The 17,968-nt window shown below is 42.7% G+C and overlaps 2 protein-coding genes across 4 annotated transcripts; one reads left to right on the top strand and one right to left on the bottom strand.

Annotated features, from left to right (window-relative positions):
* Positions 1 to 398: 398 nt before the first annotated feature.
* On the top strand, positions 399 to 15,364 carry sema4gb (sema domain, immunoglobulin domain (Ig), transmembrane domain (TM) and short cytoplasmic domain, (semaphorin) 4Gb). Of its 3 annotated transcripts, XM_089015726.1 has the most exons (16): positions 425 to 515; positions 2,034 to 2,198; positions 6,358 to 6,506; positions 7,611 to 7,673; positions 7,749 to 7,847; positions 7,956 to 8,049; positions 8,613 to 8,726; positions 8,794 to 8,948; positions 9,016 to 9,191; positions 10,201 to 10,339; positions 10,418 to 10,640; positions 11,564 to 11,679; positions 11,784 to 11,938; positions 12,960 to 13,021; positions 13,089 to 14,008; positions 15,123 to 15,358. In XM_089015726.1, exons 2-15 carry the CDS (start codon positions 2,054 to 2,056, stop codon positions 14,003 to 14,005), a joined length of 2,607 nt encoding a protein of 868 aa, XP_088871852.1. In that variant the 5' UTR covers positions 425 to 515; positions 2,034 to 2,053; the 3' UTR covers positions 14,006 to 14,008; positions 15,123 to 15,358. The 3 variants fall into 3 exon arrangements, with proteins under 3 accessions (XP_088871851.1, XP_088871852.1, XP_088871850.1); XM_089015725.1 differs by having other exon boundaries at positions 399 to 515; positions 2,037 to 2,198; positions 13,089 to 15,364; XM_089015724.1 differs by having other exon boundaries at positions 13,089 to 15,364.
* Positions 15,365 to 15,892: 528 nt separating this feature from the next.
* Positions 15,893 to 16,685, bottom strand: mrpl43 (mitochondrial ribosomal protein L43). The gene is made up of 3 exons (XM_089015737.1): positions 16,435 to 16,685; positions 16,266 to 16,372; positions 15,893 to 16,141 (listed from the first exon to the last, which is right to left on the bottom strand). Exons 1-3 carry the CDS (start codon positions 16,563 to 16,565, stop codon positions 15,939 to 15,941), a joined length of 441 nt encoding a protein of 146 aa, XP_088871863.1. The 5' UTR covers positions 16,566 to 16,685; the 3' UTR covers positions 15,893 to 15,938.
* Positions 16,686 to 17,968: the final 1,283 nt, after the last annotated feature.

Genomic DNA, 17,968 nt, shown 5'->3' on the forward strand with positions numbered 1-17,968 from the left:
GAGGGCAGTGTTGTTTCATCTGTTGAACGAGAACTATTCGATGCGGTTTAACGCGTAAAAATAATTCTTAAACGTACATCAAGCCCAAAACAAAATACCACTAGGGAAACAAATATTTAACTTAATTTCAATCATATTATACATTATCGTTGGTATACTGTATATGAAATGGTATTAAAAATGGCGCAAATTACTCTCCATAACATGGAATCATTGCGGCTTCCCTAGCCGATGTGCATTCTGGGATATGTATTTCACAACCACCTGGGTCTGGAGACTCCTATGGATATTTTAATCAATTTTGGCCGTTTAGTTCACCATATAGACACATTGTAAAATAGAAATAAATACAGTAAACAGCGTATGTTTATGTAGTGTGTTGTCACTGGCGAAGGCGTGTTCACGAGTGGGAGGGGCCACGATTGTCGAAGCGATGTCGCAGCTGACCTAAGCAGAGGCAGTCGACTTGCAGAGGGAGCGCCTCTTCCGTCCTCCCGGGCAGGTGCATACAGCAGGTGAGTCCGTTTCTTTATGCTTATTTCACGTGAAAATGCGCGAATATGTTCACGCAACCCACACAGGTTCAGTGCGTGTATGTGTACCCCGAAAAGAAAGTTTTTATTTGTATTTTTTGCTCACTCGGCAGCCACTCAGTTTGGTTCAATGATACTCGGTCGACTACAATCAACTGCACGTTTGTTGTGAATAATGTGTGCCGTTTCTTCGCTTCGTGTGAATTAAAAACACGTTAAAGGCGACAAATAAACTCATGAGAATTTGTGTTTGCGTATGCAAACATCTTCCCTGTCCCCCCACCTCTATCAAACAGACTCGAGGACATGTGCAGAGACCGACGTGTAATACACAAGTTTAATTATTGTTTATAAGACCCCCCCCCATTAGTTCTGGCTATACACCTTAGCTTCCTGCTCTCGAACAAAGCATTTTTTTTATTTCTACCTTAATATTCAAAAAAGTTGGTTCAAATTAACATTAAAGCCACATTCCTCAAGCTATACGTAAATTATTTTGACCTAGTAACCCCCCCCCCCCCCCAAAAAAAAAAAAAAAAAACGCCGGCTGTGTTAATTTGAGACGCATTACAATACAATACATCCTAATTTAACAAGTGGGGCAAAGCAACATACCTCCCTCAAATCATGTTGTTCATTGACCTCCTTTGTTTTCACAATATTTCACGTCTCGCCATCATATTGCATGATAAACAACAAATATGATGATTCATGCATTCCAAATACACACACACAAGCTAGTTATGTAATAATATTAGTTCAATAGCATTTCTACAGATGCTTCAATGGCAAGCGTTAGCTTAAAAAGCAAGGTGCCAATTTACCAGCTTTGGAGCGAATATCCGAGGCAAGATGCCACCTGTGCGAACGGATGTTCCCGGGAGGGGTGCGTAAAGTTTAATAATGTTTAAATTATTATTATTTTTATTATTATTATTATTATCTTGCTATCCAGCTGCCTATATAACTGGCTGGCTGGCTATTTGCTATCTAGCTGGCTACCTAGCTAGCTATCTATTTGCTATCTGTCTTGCTGGCTATATATAAGCTATCTAGTTAGCTATTAGCTATCTCTCTGGCTAGCTATCTAGCTGGTTAGCTATTAGCTATATATTAACTAGTTTTCTATCTATTTGAGTTACTTCCGGGTTGAGTAAACGCTGGCGCGTGTGGCTGCCACTGCTCACCCACAGAAAAACTTTATCCTGGGACTGTAAAGTGACCTTGAGAGTTTGAAAGGCGCTTGGAAATGAACTGCATTATTATTATTATTATTATTATTAAAAACATAGCCAGAAGCCATGACCAGCGCTTTATCACCACCTAAAGAAGAAAAAACAAAACCGAGCAAATTCAGGAATGGCGCTATACATCATATTTTCTATTCCCGAATACATTCGTGAATGAGTAAAAAAAAATAATAAAAATACATATTTCAAAAGTTTCATGGGTTCTCTAATGGATCATTGGTGTCCATTAACACTTTATTGTCTCTCCAAGTAGGGACACAGTCCTTCAAGATGCAAACATGGACATGTTTCTTCAACATGGGACTCCAGAAGGTCCTGTTTCTCCTTTTGGCTGTGGCGTCCCAACCTCGGGCCTTCCCCTTCAGCGCTTCCCCGGATGTGGACGTCACCCCCAGGACGACTGTCTTCCTCAAGGGTGAGTGGGGACGGTGGATGAGGGGAGGGGGTTTTGCGTGACCTGATTTGCTGTCACATGCTCGCTGGCTTCAGCGCTTTATTGTATTTTTTTGTGACTGTCCTACATCATGCTGCTTGGCATAATATTTCACGATTGACGTCCATGTAGCGCGTATTGCTGAATAGGTGGATTCTGACCCCTCCCTCCCACCCCCACGCCGACTCACCTTTTCCTTCCCTTATCACTGCGGCATAGCTGCAACGAAGCAGGGATACTCCCGACGCCCTCCCCACTCGCATCATCCCTCCCTGGTGTGATCCTCTGGGGACGAGTATTATTAGAGAAGGGCAAGAACGAGCAGGGCGGAATCCAGCGCCGTCGCTGTCTCAGTTTCACACTTATTAACTCATTGACTGCCATTCACAAATTTATTCGGGAATTGAAAATATGATGTAGAGCGCTATTCCCGATATTTTTTATCCCCCCCCCCCCTCATTTTTCTTCATGCTCGGGTGCTGATAAAGCGCTGGCCAGACCTCTGGCAATTTTTTTCCCCCTTTCCACAAAGGGGCAGCATTTCCCTTTTTTCCATGTTAGCGCCTTGTTCCAGCTTCATCTGTTGTAAAAGGGCTATATAAACAAATATGTATGTATTGCATTGTATTTTGAACATCCACCCTTATTTCAAGCTCATATAACTCCAGACCCATATAAATTAAGAATTAATTTTTTTCTCCTGATGAAAGAAGATGGTCTAAGCTTTCTAATGCTGAATTGAATGTGTATGTGATAATAATAATAATAATAATAATAATAATAATAATAATAATAATACATTTCATGAAAAAGCGCCTTTCAAAGCTCTCAAGGTGACAGGATAAGTTTTCTGTGGGTGAGCAGTGGCAGCCACACGCGCCAGCGTTCACTCAACCCGGAAGTAAATAGATAGAAACCTAGATAGTAGCTAGCCAACAGATAGCTAGCTACATAGCTAGCCACCTAGATAGCTATATAGTTAATAGCGAGCTAGCCAGATAGTTAGTTAGTTAATACACTGCATGTCACTATTAAACACACAGATAGAAAGCTAGCTAGTAGGTAGCTAATAGATAGCCAACAGATAGCAAGCTAGATAGCTTGCCACTTAGATGGCTAAATAGCTAATACAGTGTTAGCTAGATAGTTAGTTAGCTAATACACTATTAAACACAGAGATAAAAAGCTAGCTAGCCAGCTAGTAGATAGCTAATAGATAGCCAACAGATAGCTAGCCTCTTAGATCGCTATATAGCTAATAGATAGTTAGTTAGCTAATACGCTGAATGGCACTATTAAATACACATATATCTAATAGATAACCAACAGATAGCTAGCTAGATAGCTAGCCACTTAGATAGCTATATAGCTGCTTGCTAGATAGCTAGTTAGCTAATACACTGAATGTAACTAAATTAAAAAACATTTTTTTCATGTCTGGCAGTTAATAAGTTAATGACAATTATTGATTTCGCGAAAAATTACGATAAAGTAGTCAAAGTTCGATTTACTGTATATCTGTTGCACTTTGTTAAAACAGCAAATACTTGAGTTTTCCGACGAAAGAAAAGACAGGAGATATTGTTCCATTTTGTTTCTCCTTTTTTTGTGCAACGTCAATACAACATTTGTCCTTTTGAGAGCAACCAAAATGAGCCTAATCTCAAAGTTTTGCATCACATTGTGAGGTTTCATCAGGTCCGGCGTTCCTTTCATTACACCCACGGTTGCCACCAATGACTGACTGATGTTGAAGACCAAAAAAAAATACTAATTTCATCAAATTTCCACGTTCAACAACCCGCATAGGCTCTCCCTCGCCTCTCGTCCTTGACCCACTTTTCTGGAGGAGTGCGCTTTGTTTTGAGGGGGGTGCGCTCGGTCCCATCCGCACGATGCGATCCAACCGCCCCCGGCGACACGTGCCACTCGACGACATTTCTAATACGCATCTTCATTTGTGCGGTCATCAACGTGGTGGGCGGACAGTATGTTTGACAGATGTCCCACTTGAGTGGGAGTGCAAGGACACGCCGCCATTTTGTGATGGAAATGTGTCCAGTGTCGAAAAATAATAAAATATATAAATCTATTTATGAATGTGGGCTAACTATCCTGAGTGGATAATGACTTTGGCAAACATCCAATATCCTCCATCCTTTTAAAATGACCACTTTTAAGCCTCCAAGAAATGGCTTCCTGGGCTTTTATTGCCTGTTCCGGGTGTTCTGATTGAGAAAACGCAGCCACTTTGAGATGACGGAACGTTTTGTGGGAAATGAGCAAAGTGCCATGTCAATAGTTTGTCTTCATTTTGAGAAAGTGGAACAGCGTTTGCCTTTTTGTACAGCCGCCCCCATTTCTAGCTCAGATAACTTCAGACCCATATAATTTAGGAATTAACTTTTTCTCCATGATGAATGAAGAAAATCTGGCACTGGAGTGGACTCACTCATCCTGGAAGTAACTCAAATAGATAGAAAGCTAGCTAGCTAATAGATAGCCAGATAACTATATAGCTATACAGGTAACATCCTACTTACGACCAGATCGACTCACGACCTCCAGATCACTATTAAAAAAAATAAGAATTCTACGCCTGGCACTGCAATGCGCTAGCAGGCCGGCAACGCGTACGACAATTTTGGCCAGCCATCATCTCACTCTCGCACAGCAATCGACCGTGTGATGGTACCAGGGGGTGGGGGGGTAGTTTGCATGTCATTCACCCACCCCCCGAGTCTTTGTTCAACATTTTGAATGTATTTTGACTTGGCGTCCATTTCTACTTACGACCATTCGATTTGGAATGGAACTCGGTCGTAAGTTGGGTGTTAATTGTACTTAATCACAACAACAGACCAAGAAATGCAATAATTCCTAATAATAAAAAAGTGTTTTGGAGTCAACATATAAATAGAATGTATTATTATTACCTAAAAAATATGACATATGAAGCAGAAGGCCCATGAGATCAATATTCTATCCACTTGTATCCATAATATATGATCCGATAAGGAAAAATGTAACGTGAGCATTTCCCTCCAGTGGCCTCACCCGCCGACCTGCATTTCGCCTTTGCCGGCAGACCCGATGTAATGTGCCGGTGAAATATTGATGAGTCGACAAGACTAAGATGAAAATATATCAGTGAATGATTCAAAATGGTGGCTGTCGCCAAGCTAATATATTAAAGCTAAGAAATAAGAACGCATGTTGAATATACATCACGGCGGATAAAAATGATTGACATTCGTCAGTCAGGCTTCTTGTTTGCCGCTCGCTCTCTTGACAGTCAAATGACTGGCGGTGAGTCACGCAGGAAGTCATGTACGCTCTCACGCGCCGGCTTTAGCCTCATCCAGACGCCACGTGGCGGCTCGCCGAAGCACGCGGCCAAGCCGCCACCTGTGACGCCTCAACTGTCACATGGACGACATAAAAAAAACACACAAAATATTTTAATAATGATAGTACATTTCATTTATAAGCGCCTTTCAAAACTCTCAAGGTCACTTTACAGTCACGGGATCAGTTTTTCTGAGGGTGAGCAGCGGCAGCCGCACGGGCCAGCGTTCACTCAACCCGGAAGTAACTCAAATAGATAGAAAGATAGCTAGCTAGCTAATAGATAGCCAGCTGGATATCCAGCTAACTAGCTGTATAACTGATAGATAGCCAGTGAGCCTGCCAGATAGCTAATAGATAGCAAATATATAGCAAGCGAGGTAGCTAGCCTGATAGCCAGCGAGGTAGCTAGCTACATACCTATATATCTAATACTTTACTTCATAATCCCACCACTATTATTTCTTGAGGGAAAAATAGCAAAAAAGATTCCATGAATGCAGCATGTTGTCAAAATAATCTCAATCCTGCTGTAAACAAGACCACGGCCGCCATTTTGACTTTGTATCAAGCCATTGAGAATTGGGGGGCAAGATGGCTGTCGAGACATTTTAAGGCATCGACGAGGATGGCTGCCCCAATACTGCCAAGTCACATCAGCGCTTGGAGCGCTGCCGTCTTTCGCGTGTGATTTTATTTTGTTAATCGGTGTGTGGATATAATGTATTCAAATTGATAATCCCACCCCACCCCCTTTACTGCTTGTTGCGTGAGACCCTCTGGATGTTTACAGGCCTGCTGGGCAGCGCTCGCTTGGGCGGCTCGGCGCGCAACTGCAGCAGCCTCCTGCTGGAGGAGCCGGCGGGGATTCTGTACGTGGGGGGGAGAGGAGCCATCTACGCGCTCAACGCCTCTGACGTCGCCACGCACGTTCGCCCCCCAGTGAGTACCAAACTTCCCGCCGACCCAACTTTTGCATCCAAAAGGAGGACAGACTAATTTTAGCCTGGAGCAGATTGAGTAAATCCAATTGTGTCCGTTTTGATTTGATGGCTGCCGGGGATGAAATGCAGCTTGGCTGAGCTGAACCAATGGCCGCTTTTTGTCACTTTAATATTTATCATCGCTTGGCACTGTGCGTAATTGATTGTTTTTGAGTTGTTTATAAATTGGGCGGGGGGGGGACATGGCTCTCAGAATGAAGGAATCAGTGCAATATTGGCAGCTATCTATTAGCTATGTAGCTATTGAGCTAACTATCTAGTTCGCCAGCTTTCGGCTATCTATAATAATAATAATAATAATAATAATAATAATAATACATTTGATTTCTAAGCGCCTTTCAAAACTCTCTAGGTCACTTTACAGTCACAGGATAAGTTTTTCTGTGGGTGAGCAGTGGCAGCCACACGCGCCAGCGTTCACTCAACCAGGAAGTCACTCATATAGATAGAAAGCTAGCTAGCTAACAGATAGCTAGCCAGACCCTCACTCAACCCGGAAGTCACTCAAATAGATAGAAAGCTAGCTAGCTAACAGATAGCTAGCCAGGCCCTCACTCAACCTGGAAGTAACTCAAATAGATAGAAAGCCAGCTAGCTAATAGATAGCTAACAGATAGCCAGCTAGGCCTTCACTCAACCCAGAAGTAACTCAAATAGATAGAAAGATAGCTAGCTAATAGATAGCTAACTAGGCCCTCACTCAACCTGGGAGCAACTGAAATAGATAGAAATCTAGCTAGCTAATAGACAGCTAACAGATAGCTATCAGGCCTTCACTCTTTTGAAACACAATCACTCACATTCAGACGGGTTTGTTTGGCATCATATGCATAAGCGAGCTAGCAAGCTTTCTATCTATTTGAGTTACTTCCGGGTTGAGTGAACGCTGGCGCGTGTAGCTGCCACTGCTAACCCAATCCTGTCACTGTAGAGTGACCTTGAGAGTTTTGAAAGGCGCTGATAAATGAAATGTATTATTATTATTATTCATATCAAATTGTAAATATATGTAAAGCGTGGTTTATTGTCTGACTGTCGCCAGATTGACTGGGACGCATCCCCCGAACAGAAGAAGCAATGTTTGAACAAAGGCCGGGACAATAAGGTGCATCCCGGCATACTTTGATTGGCCTCGCAATTTCTCCAACAATTGACATTGTTGTGTTGCGCGCGTGCACAGACGGAGTGTTTCAACCACATCCGCTTCCTGCAACGCTACAACGAGACTCACCTGTACGCGTGCGGCACCAACGCTTTCAGGCCGCTCTGCGCATACGTCGTAAGTGCAGTCGATGCGATGCTGAGTTATGTCATCAAAAGTAATAGGACGCTGACGGGCAAAATCTTGTTGACGTCCTCCCCCGCGCCACCGTCGCACCCTGACAAGGATTCCGAACGCTTTGGCTTGCCGGCGAGCTTTGAGGATGGCAGAGATAGGTGTCCGTATGATCCCGCCAAAGGGTACACGGGCCTCCTTGCAGGTACACGTCCTCGTCGTCCTGGTTTTCAGATCCCCCCCCCAAAAAAAAAATGCATCTGCTTTTATTTTGAAAAACTGATCGCTACTGGCATAATGTTTTTTGTTGAATATTTGATATGTTTTGATAAAACAAATGTTTAAATATGTTGCCCTCCTCCCCAAAACAATATTGACAATTCTTTTTGCAATTTAAAAAAAATATTGTGGGAAAAAACAACAGGTTTAATGATGTTTAAAAATAACAAAAGAGCACAGCTTATTGAAAAAAAAATACAGTACTGTATATAAAAAATAAGTAACTTTTTTTTTTTTTATTTACTTTTTAACACCTCACCTTGATACATATATATAACAAAAACGTTATTCACATTTTTCCTTTATTTTGAAACCGCTAAAACATTTTAAAACATGGAGTCAAGTCTACAATATAAAAAAAATAGTAATAACATTGAATCATTCATCTGTAAAATGTAATATAAAAAAAATGAATGGATATTTTTTTTCTTTTTTTAACATCGAGTGATCAATGTGTCAAAAACTGCCATTTTGGCTCTTCTCAATCAGATGGCGAGATGTTCACGGCTTCCCAGTATGAGTTCCGCAGCTCCCCGGACGTGCGTCGCAACTTCCCTTTTCCCACGCTAAGGACGGAAGAAGCGCCCACCCGTTGGCTTCTGGGTAAGCGCGTCCCTTCCAGACTCCTCCCACCTGCGCACGCACCCCTGACTTCCCATTCGGCTTCCAGAGGCGGATTTTGTGGGCTCGGCTCTACTGCGCGAGAGCGTCAACAGCTCCATCGGTGACGACGACAAAATCTACTTCTTCTTCACGGAGAGGAGCCAGCAGCAGATGGCGTACCCCAGCCGGACCAAAGTGTCCAGGGTGGCGCGGGTTTGCAAGGTTTGCCAGCAGCGTTTTCCGTCCAACAAAAACGTCCAAAGCCACGTTGTCTTGTCTTTGTCCGCAGACGGACTGGGGCGGTCAGAGAACCCTGCAGAGGAAGTGGACCTCTTTTCTCAAAGCCCGGCTGGTGTGTTTCGTACCCGAGTATGAGCTGCACCTCAACGTCCTGCGTGGTGTCTTTGTCATGCGTGGTAGCAACGCGCAGAGCAGCATTTTGTACGGCGTCTTTGGACTGGAATGGTGAGAAATGATGTTCAACTCTGCTTGTGTTTTTTTGTATTCGTACAGATATTTGAAAGTGCTACATGTGTACATACTATAATGAAGAATGAACCTCCAATTGTGGGTGTAAAAAAAGCAGGATAAGTGGCTAGCTATCTAGCATTTGGCTATATATTAGCTATCTATTAGCTGGCTAGCTAGCTTTCTATTTACTTCCGGGTTGAGTGAAGGCTGGCGCGTGTGGCCGCCGCTGCTCACCCACAGAAAAACTTATCCTGCAACTGTAAAGTGACCTTTAGAGTTTTGAAAGGCGCTTAGAAATGAAATGTATTATAAACAGAATTTCATATTTGGTGATGTAAAAAAAAAAAATAATAATAATAATAATAATGTCCCTGCTGGTGATAGTGGTATTACACCAGAAAATAAATAATGTAAGTGGCGAAGCAGTTAACTCATTCGCTGCCATTCCTGAATTTATTTGGGAATTGAAAAATGTGACATGGAGCGACATTCCCAAATTTTTCAGGTTTTGGTTTTTCTTAGGGAGTGGGGTGCCGATAAAGCGCTGGTCAGACCTCTGGAAATGTTTTTCCCATTCCACGAGGAGGTAGCGTTTGCCTTTTGTCCATGTTAGTGCTTTGTTTCAGCTTCAGCTGTTGTTAATGTGCTATATAAATCAATATGTATGTATTGTATTTTGGACAGCTGCCCCCATTTCAATTTCAGATAACTCCAGACTCATATGACTTAGGAATTAATATTAATAATTATACTAAAGCTCTTTTTTTCTGATGAAAGAAGAGTCTAAGGTTTATTACGCTGAATTGACTGTTTATGTAGTCCCAATATTCTGTGTCCTGCAATTGGAGTGAAAATGACAAAAACCCTGGCACTGGAGTGGACACATTTTTGCACATTGTCTGGCAGTGAATGAGTTAAATATCTGTACCAAAAAAATATATATATGTAAAATCGCAAAATGTTCACGTTTGAAATGTGTCAGTACTTTTCCGTTGCCCGTCAGGAAGAACATCAAAGCATCAGCCGTCTGCCGCTACGCCTTCTCAGACGTGCAGGAGGCCTTCGACGGGCCCTACATGGAAATGCAGGACTCCAAATGGAGAGAGTACACAGGCAAGGTCCCCGAGCCAAGACCCGGTTCTGTAAGTTCACCCCCCCCCCCCCCCCGCCCGAATCGTCCAAAGACAAGACGTCAACAGACCTCCGCCGTCCGTCTTCAGTGCATCACCGACGAGCACCGATCCCGCGGCGTCAACTCGTCGCGAGACCTCCCCGACGGCGTGCTGACGTTTGCACGGAGGCATCCGCTCATGGCCATCCAAGTGCGTCCGGTCGGCGGGCGTCCGCTCATGTTCAAGAGGAGTGTCAATTACGTCCGCGTCGCCGCGCACCAACAGGCGGCGTTGGATGGAAATGTCTACACCGTCCTCTTCCTGGGAACTGGTGAGCGGATGGTTTCATCAACGTGATTTGGGAACAAAGATTTTGATTCAATCCGAGCTCTGTTTTTTGGGGATACAAACACCCCCGAAAACGATACTCTGAAAAAAATATGGTACTTTAGACACACAAGAAATTAACTCATTCACTGCTAGACGATGCGCAAAAATGCGTCCACTCCAGTGCCAGGGTTGTTGTCATTGTCACCTTGAATTCCAGGACCCACAGAATATTGAGTTTTAGGACTACATAAACATTAAATTCAGTGTAAGAAACCTTAGACTCTCTTCTTTCATCAGAAAAAAAGTTAATTCCTAAATGATGTGGGTCTGGAGTTATATGAGCTTGAAATGGGGGTGGCTGTCCAAAGTACAATGCAATACATATATATTTTTTTTCAGGCTAAAAATGCCCATGGTTGTTTTTTCTGATAAAAATTCTATTCACTAGCTAATAGCTATTTATTCGCTAGCTATCTTGCTATCTATTTGAGTTACTTCCGGGTTGAGTGAACGCTGGCGCTGCTCACCCACAAGAAAAAAACTTATCCTGCGACTGTAAAGTGACCTTGAGAGTTTTGAAAGGCGCTGAGAAATGAAATATATTATTATTATTATATAGCGCTTTAACAACAGCTGAAGCTGGACCAAAGGGAAACGCTACCCATTGTGCAAGGGCAAAAATATTGCCAGAGGCTACGGCCAGCGCTTCATTGACACCCAAGCATGAAAAAACACAGTTAATGAATAACTAGTTTTCATACCCTAAGTAAAAAATAATGACGGTTATTGTGGTTTACATGGAACAATTAGAAATTTTGATTCAGATGGCACTTGACATGTTTGATTTGTTTGCGCGGGCCGAATAAAATGATGTTGCGGGCCAGATTTGGCCCCCGGGTCTTGACTTTGACACCTGTGGTCTAGACGACGGCTGGCTGCACAGAGCGGTGGACATCGGGGGGAAAATGCATATCATGGAGGAGCTACAGATGTTCCATCAAGGTCAACCCATTGAGAGTTTGGTCCTCGCTCCAGCCTTGGTGAGCCTCCAAACGTTATTTATTTTTATTTTATTTTATTTAACGTTAAAAAATGAAGTGGACATGGCGAAGGGCTTCACGGCGCATCCCGTTTTGTCCGCCAGGGTTACGTCTATGTGGGCTCCCACTCAGGGGTGGTGCAGGTCCCTGTGTCAGCGTGTCGGAGGTACACTTCCTGTTACGATTGCGTCTTCGCCAGGGACCCCTTCTGCGGATGGGATGGCCGGCAGTGCGTGGAGGTGTGGTCGCGGGAGCAGAGGTGAGGGAGGCCTTTTGGAGTACAGTAATCCCTCGTTTATCACGGTGATTGCGGACCGTGCATGTATTGCTAAATTTACATGTGTGTGAGTATTAAAAAAATATTTATAAGGCCAAATTTAGTGGAGCATAGTACAGGACATGCATATAGAAGCACAGTAAATGTTTGTAGTACAGTACAAAATGCAATAAACAATCCACTATCAACATAAAGTATATACAGTCTAATACAGATGCTCCCCTACTTACGAACATTCAAGTTACGAACAACGGTACGTATGAACATTTTTGTAGTAACATGTAGTATTCTCTCCACTTGTACATGTCTTTATATAGAGCATATATTTTATTAAATGTTTATTTTTCAGTACAAACAATATAGGTTACGTATACAAGCCTTAAACATACGTATATAAGCCTTAAGCATACTTGTATAAGCCTTAAACACACATTGTCTTTGTGTAGTCATATTATTTTTATGTATTTATATGTCATATTATGGTTTTTTTTGTTCTTTTGACTTTAAGATGGCGTCCTGAGAGTGGTTGCCTTTACAGCACCTCCTGAATTTTGTTTTTCTACTAATTTCTTTCCTTTCATAATAATAGTAATAATAATAATAATAACAATCATAGCAGTAATAATAATAATAATAATAATTAGCAGCGGCAGCCACACGCGCCAGCGTTCAGTCAACCCGGAAGTAACATAAAGTTAAAAAAAAAACATAAACAACATAACAAATATGACAACACAAAGACACAGTCATTCATTCTTCAGCACTTTCTGTACCCTCTTTGTGACATGAAGCAGTTTATCTTCCTTTGCTGCTGTGAAATGTCAATTTCTGCACTGTGAGACTAATAAAGGCTAATCCAATTCACGTTGTCCATCATGAGTAGACCCACAAAAAAAAGTCTGAAGAAAACAGGAAGTCTGCCATTTTGTGGACTGAAGCAGCCATTTTAGGATGATTTCCACAAAGAAAAATTTGGTTTGGTGATGATATGGTCTCGTTCCAGGTGGAACCTCACCCAGGATATCCAGAAAGGAACCCGCGGCTGTAAGGAGAATTCAGGAAACGGTAAGCGTTGATTCACGGTTGAAAACCGATTCTGATGTTCTCACATCTCCACTGGGGGGTTCTTCAGTGATTCACCGGAAGCGTTCGGTGATGGCGGGCGACGACGTGCTCCTCAAGTGCGAACTGCGCTCCAACCTAGCGACGCCGCGTTGGACGTTGGACGGCGGAGCGCTGCGAGGCGACGGCGTGGATTCGGGTTACCGGGTGGGCACGGACGGCCTCCTGATTATCGGGGCTCGGGGAAGGCAGAGCGGAGCGTACCGTTGCTTCGCCGTGGAGAACGAAGTTTCCATCCTGGTGTTTTTGTACACGGTAAGGGTGCATACGGATTCTTACTTTGCGGAGGAGGAGGAGGAGACGACGACGCCGACGATGGTTTCGCTACCCGGCACGACGCCACCGTCGGCGAGTGATTCTTCCGTATTTGGGCGGGCTTCGCCGCTGCCCGCCGGACCGCAGCTCCACGCCTACCGCCACACGGAGGCCGTGTACATCTCCCTGGTGGCCATCCTGGGCGGGCTGTGCCTGGTCTTGTCAATAGTCTTGCTTTACGTGAGCTTCTGCACCAGGCGGGTTTCCCGAAAGTTCTCCCAGCAGCGCAATCTACACATCCTGGGCTCCTCTGAGAGGAAATCCAGCTCCCACGTGGAGCTCCAAACCATCTCCAACGGACGTCAGGGACGCCGGTCTATCTCCGTGCCCGATTTCGGAGACTTCCTGCAAATCGTTCCCGGTGACGACGCCCCGCCCGTCGCCCCACCGCTCCCCGCGCCGCCGCCGCTGCCCGACTACGCCGACGGCATGTCGGCCACGCTGCCCAGCGTCCTGCGCAAGATGAACGGAAATAGCTACGTGCTCCTGCGGCAGGTGGACCACGACGGGGCGTCGCCGCTTTATCACTCCTTCACCGAGGAGCTTCACCGCATCCTGGAACAGAGGAAACACACGCAGCTGGATCTCCAGCCACACGAGAGCTCCATCTGAAAGGTACTTCCCCAAAAATACCCAATCAAAATCCACATTAGCATGTGGGAGAACGTTCACGCTCCATCCAGGTAAGCTCCACCGAGATTTTTTTTTACTTTTTCTGGATTATTGCCAAAAATATTGCTAAAAAGAGTTCTTTGAGTAAGTCAGGAACATTTTTTTTCAGCATTTTCCACTTTTTGTTTGCCCTTGATGTGACATTAACTCATTCACTGCCATTCACAAATTTGTTCGCGTTTGTTTTTTCATGCTTGGGTGCCGATAAAGTCCGAGCCATGGCCTCTGGAAATGTTTTTCCTTCTACAGGGCGGCAGCATTTCCCCTTTTTTCCGTGTTAGCGCTTTGTTGCAGCTTCTATTGTTGTTAAAGCTCTATATAAACCAATATGTCTGTATTGCATTTTATCTTGGGCAGCCGCCCTCATTTCAAGCTCATATAACTCCAGAACTATTTTTTTACGCATTCCTTGAAAAATAGACTTCCCCACGACAGGAATCTAAGTATAAAATACCCAATATCCTGACAATTAATCAGAATTTTATCCAGTTCCGATGTAATCCTGCAGGTGCACTTATGTTTTTCAGATGGGCAGCAAAATTATACATGAATTATAGTATCCACATAATTAGATGACTTATATTAAAAGCTCTTTAAAAGTTATCATTTAGGAATGAACTTTTTTTTTTCTAATAAACGCTGCATTGAATATTTATATACGTACTCCTAAAAGTCAATATTCTGTAGGTCCTGGAATTTGAGTGACAGTGACACAAACCCTGGCACTGGAGTGGACACATTTTTGCACATCGCCAGGCAGTGAATGAGTTAACAACACTTACAAAGCGGAAGTGAGTTTACAAAAAACAGTGTTGCCAAATGTGGGATTTTTTTCAACCCCTTCCGGCGATTGTTTACAGCGATCCCTCACTACTTTGCGGTTTCAGTGTATTGTAGATTTTTTTTTCAGGGGGATAAACCGTGAAAAACGAGGGATGACTGTAATTCGATTCCCTAACATTTTTGTAAAAGCATTCGTTTGTCGTCTAAAGCCTTCTGAGCCTTGTGCTTCCTGCCTGCAAATGCTTTGCCGACTTTTCCTGCTTCATTTGTACAGCTCGACGTGACAAATAGACAGTGACAGAGCTGGAGCAAGCGAAATCCGGAAGTTGGATGTTGAATTCTTGAGCATCTAAAATGTTAATTTATTACATTTCGTGTTGAAAATAAATGTTTTGACAAAAATATATTTGTATGAATTCATGCCAAATAGTTTTTTTTTCCACTTGGTTTGCTTCTTACAAAACAAGCTAGAGGGTCACAATCTAATTTTACAACCGACCCCACGAGGCCTCTTTGAGTGCGAGTGACACACTGCTGTGGCGTTGCTAAGCAACAGCATCTTTATTTTGAGCCATGCCATATGTCCACCGGCGTGGCTCCAGCTGTGTAATGACCTACCGGTGGCGTAAATTAAAAACTAAATCATTTTTATAGCTGCGTCGGCACAATTTGAAATTATGGGTAAGAGCCTTGAAGGCTTGTTATGCAATCTGTTCTATAAGCATATTAATAAACATTTTTTGACAGTAACTCTGACGCTGTAGATCAAAAGTTGTCTTAATTAGGTTGTATTGGATCCAAACATCCATTGAGTCACAAGTACTGTAGTCGTAAAATATGCTTGTTTTTTTTGTCACCCAGGAAAAAAAATACTAATATTGCATGATTGAAGGTCGGTAATATAATTTCAAAATGGCCTCAGTGTAGGGGATGATGGCGCACTGTTCAAACACTCTGACATTGAACCGCTAGTGTTTGCATGACAAACACTTTGACCACAAATATGTGACGCAGAAGGACAGCCAAAAGATTACCAAGGTAAAATACTACTCACAAAAAACGTTTATTTATTATAAACAATTCCAAAATGTCACACTTTGTCATCATTCCGATGAATAAGGGGACGGTTGGTGAAGGGATGCCACACGCCCTGGATGCTGGGGTTGTCCGTGTGGAAGGGCTTGCGAAGGCGGATCACGTCCAGGCCCGACTGACTGGTGAGTCTGTCCAGAATCTCAGACACCTCTGATGATGTTTTGCTCGCCACAATCTCTTCCCTCACGTTGCCATTTACTGTGGGTTGATAACATCAAAGTTAAACATCACTTAACGCAAAAAAATAAATTAGTCCAGACAAACACGTATTCCATTAAAGTACTGTATATTTTTTGCTGCAATTAGTAGAACGTCTACTCACAATATTCCGCCACTAATTTAGGTTTGCTGTACAACTCCGGGGACACGTACACGACGGTACCAGGGTTCTGTTTGGCGTAATCCACCACTCCATTTTCAATAAAATCCCTGTTTAAAAACATTGATTATGTCACGACCACATAATATTTTGCATATAATGGTGTTGTTACCTGACACCAAGCGAGCTGGCACCCTTTTTGCAGAAGATGATGGAGATCCGCTTAAGTTGGCACACATAACGTCCCACGCCGTTTTGGAGGACGCTTTTCAGGAAGCGACTCGGCGTCCCCCTGGATGTCATTTTTAATCTATTTTTGTGGATAAACAACACCTTGTAAAAATGAAAAACGATTCGAATGTATAGAATGTAAAAAAGAATCAGACAACATTGACAGAGGGCGCTTGAAGTAGTGCGTCGATCTTTTAACTCCGGGTGAAACAAAACAAAAAACGAGGCATCGCGTAAAACTTAACCCGTTGTTGTATATTCATTTAGAAAATGTAAGGTGCGTTCGTTATTTTTTAGATGCTCGTAAGAACTAGATTGGTCGAAAAACAAAATTTCAAATTTCATTTTCTTTGTCGGCGTATGTTTCCAACCGCCATATAACACATTTTGGACCACACAAGGTACGTCAATCATCCATTTTCGGTGGAAACAATTTCAAAGGACACGTTTTTAATGCTTTAAAAAGTTTGCACTCATTTTGATTTTTGATTCCTTACATGAATGCCGTTTAATGCTGCCACCACAATGCTTCGCGTTGGAGATTGTGTCAACTCGAAATAAATGGACAATCTGTTTGCTACAGGTGGGAGTTCCTCTTATACGTCTTTTAGGAACGAATAACAATTTTCATGTTGTTTTGTTAGACACTAATCCAGTCGACATAAACAGTTGGGTTGTTTTGGTCCGTCAATCACAACACCGGGTAGAACAAACAAACATACGCACGATATCACGCTTAATCTATTTTTAAGACTTGTTACCTTCTACCATCACTAAGATTTCATTTAAAATATTGATATGCGAATTATATTTTATAATGCCGATATAGTGCTATTTTTATACCCAAACTGTCTAATTTACAACATCGTTTTATTTCATTTAGTGCCGGTTTATTACGTACTTGTATGGTTCCTCGTCTTGTGCGTCAATTTTGTATTCCGGGTGAAACTATAGACTATAAAAGGCGTTTTTTCGTGGTTTAAGTCGTTTTGACGAATTTAATTAACATAGATTATCAAGTGTATTTTCATAAAAGTGTTTGCTTTTATTTGTTTTTAACATTAAAATATACATCCCAATGAGTGGCTGAAATCTTAAATTCGGTACTTTATTATTTGTATCCCTATATCACACGGACATGTTTTGGAGAGGAACCGAAAAGCTCGGGTTCCCTCTACGCATGGAGGACAAGATGAGGACATTAACAGGCGGCTGAAATCGTAAGATACCGACATTTCAACACTTAAACTGTTTAGTACCGCAGTCCGCACGTTTTCTACTCTCGGAATATTATGTTTTCATTTATATCCCCTCACTTGTCGTTATTCCTTATTATCCATGCTGTCTTGCATTCCCAATTTCTGAATGTTCCTGCTAATCCATGTTTTCCACACACACGACGGTTCTGAGGTGAATTAAATACATGTATACATCTGTAAATACGTTTATGCAATACAGTTCATAGTTTGCTTCGA

This window comes from Hippocampus bargibanti, linkage group LG15 (genome assembly GCF_051943395.1).
Source record: "Hippocampus bargibanti isolate YZ-2025 linkage group LG15, ASM5194339v1, whole genome shotgun sequence".
Classification (NCBI taxonomy): Eukaryota; Metazoa; Chordata; class Actinopteri; order Syngnathiformes; family Syngnathidae; genus Hippocampus; species Hippocampus bargibanti.

Excerpts from the sequence above, each read along its gene's own strand:
- sema4gb (XM_089015725.1), top strand. The coding sequence starts at position 2,054 with ATGCAAACATGGACATGTTTCTTCAACATGGGACTCCAGAAGGTCCTG. Across the intron at positions 2,199-6,357 it reads GACGACTGTCTTCCTCAAGG|GCCTGCTGGGCAGCGCTCGC; the intron begins GTGAGTGGGGAC and ends GGATGTTTACAG. Across the intron at positions 8,050-8,612 it reads GTACACGGGCCTCCTTGCAG|ATGGCGAGATGTTCACGGCT; the intron begins GTACACGTCCTC and ends CTTCTCAATCAG.
- mrpl43 (XM_089015737.1), bottom strand. The coding sequence starts at position 16,565 with ATGACATCCAGGGGGACGCCGAGTCGCTTCCTGAAAAGCGTCCTCCAA. Across the intron at positions 16,373-16,434 it reads GCCAGCTCGCTTGGTGTCAG|GGATTTTATTGAAAATGGAG; the intron begins GTAACAACACCA and ends GTTTTTAAACAG. Across the intron at positions 16,142-16,265 it reads TAAATTAGTGGCGGAATATT|TAAATGGCAACGTGAGGGAA; the intron begins GTGAGTAGACGT and ends ATCAACCCACAG.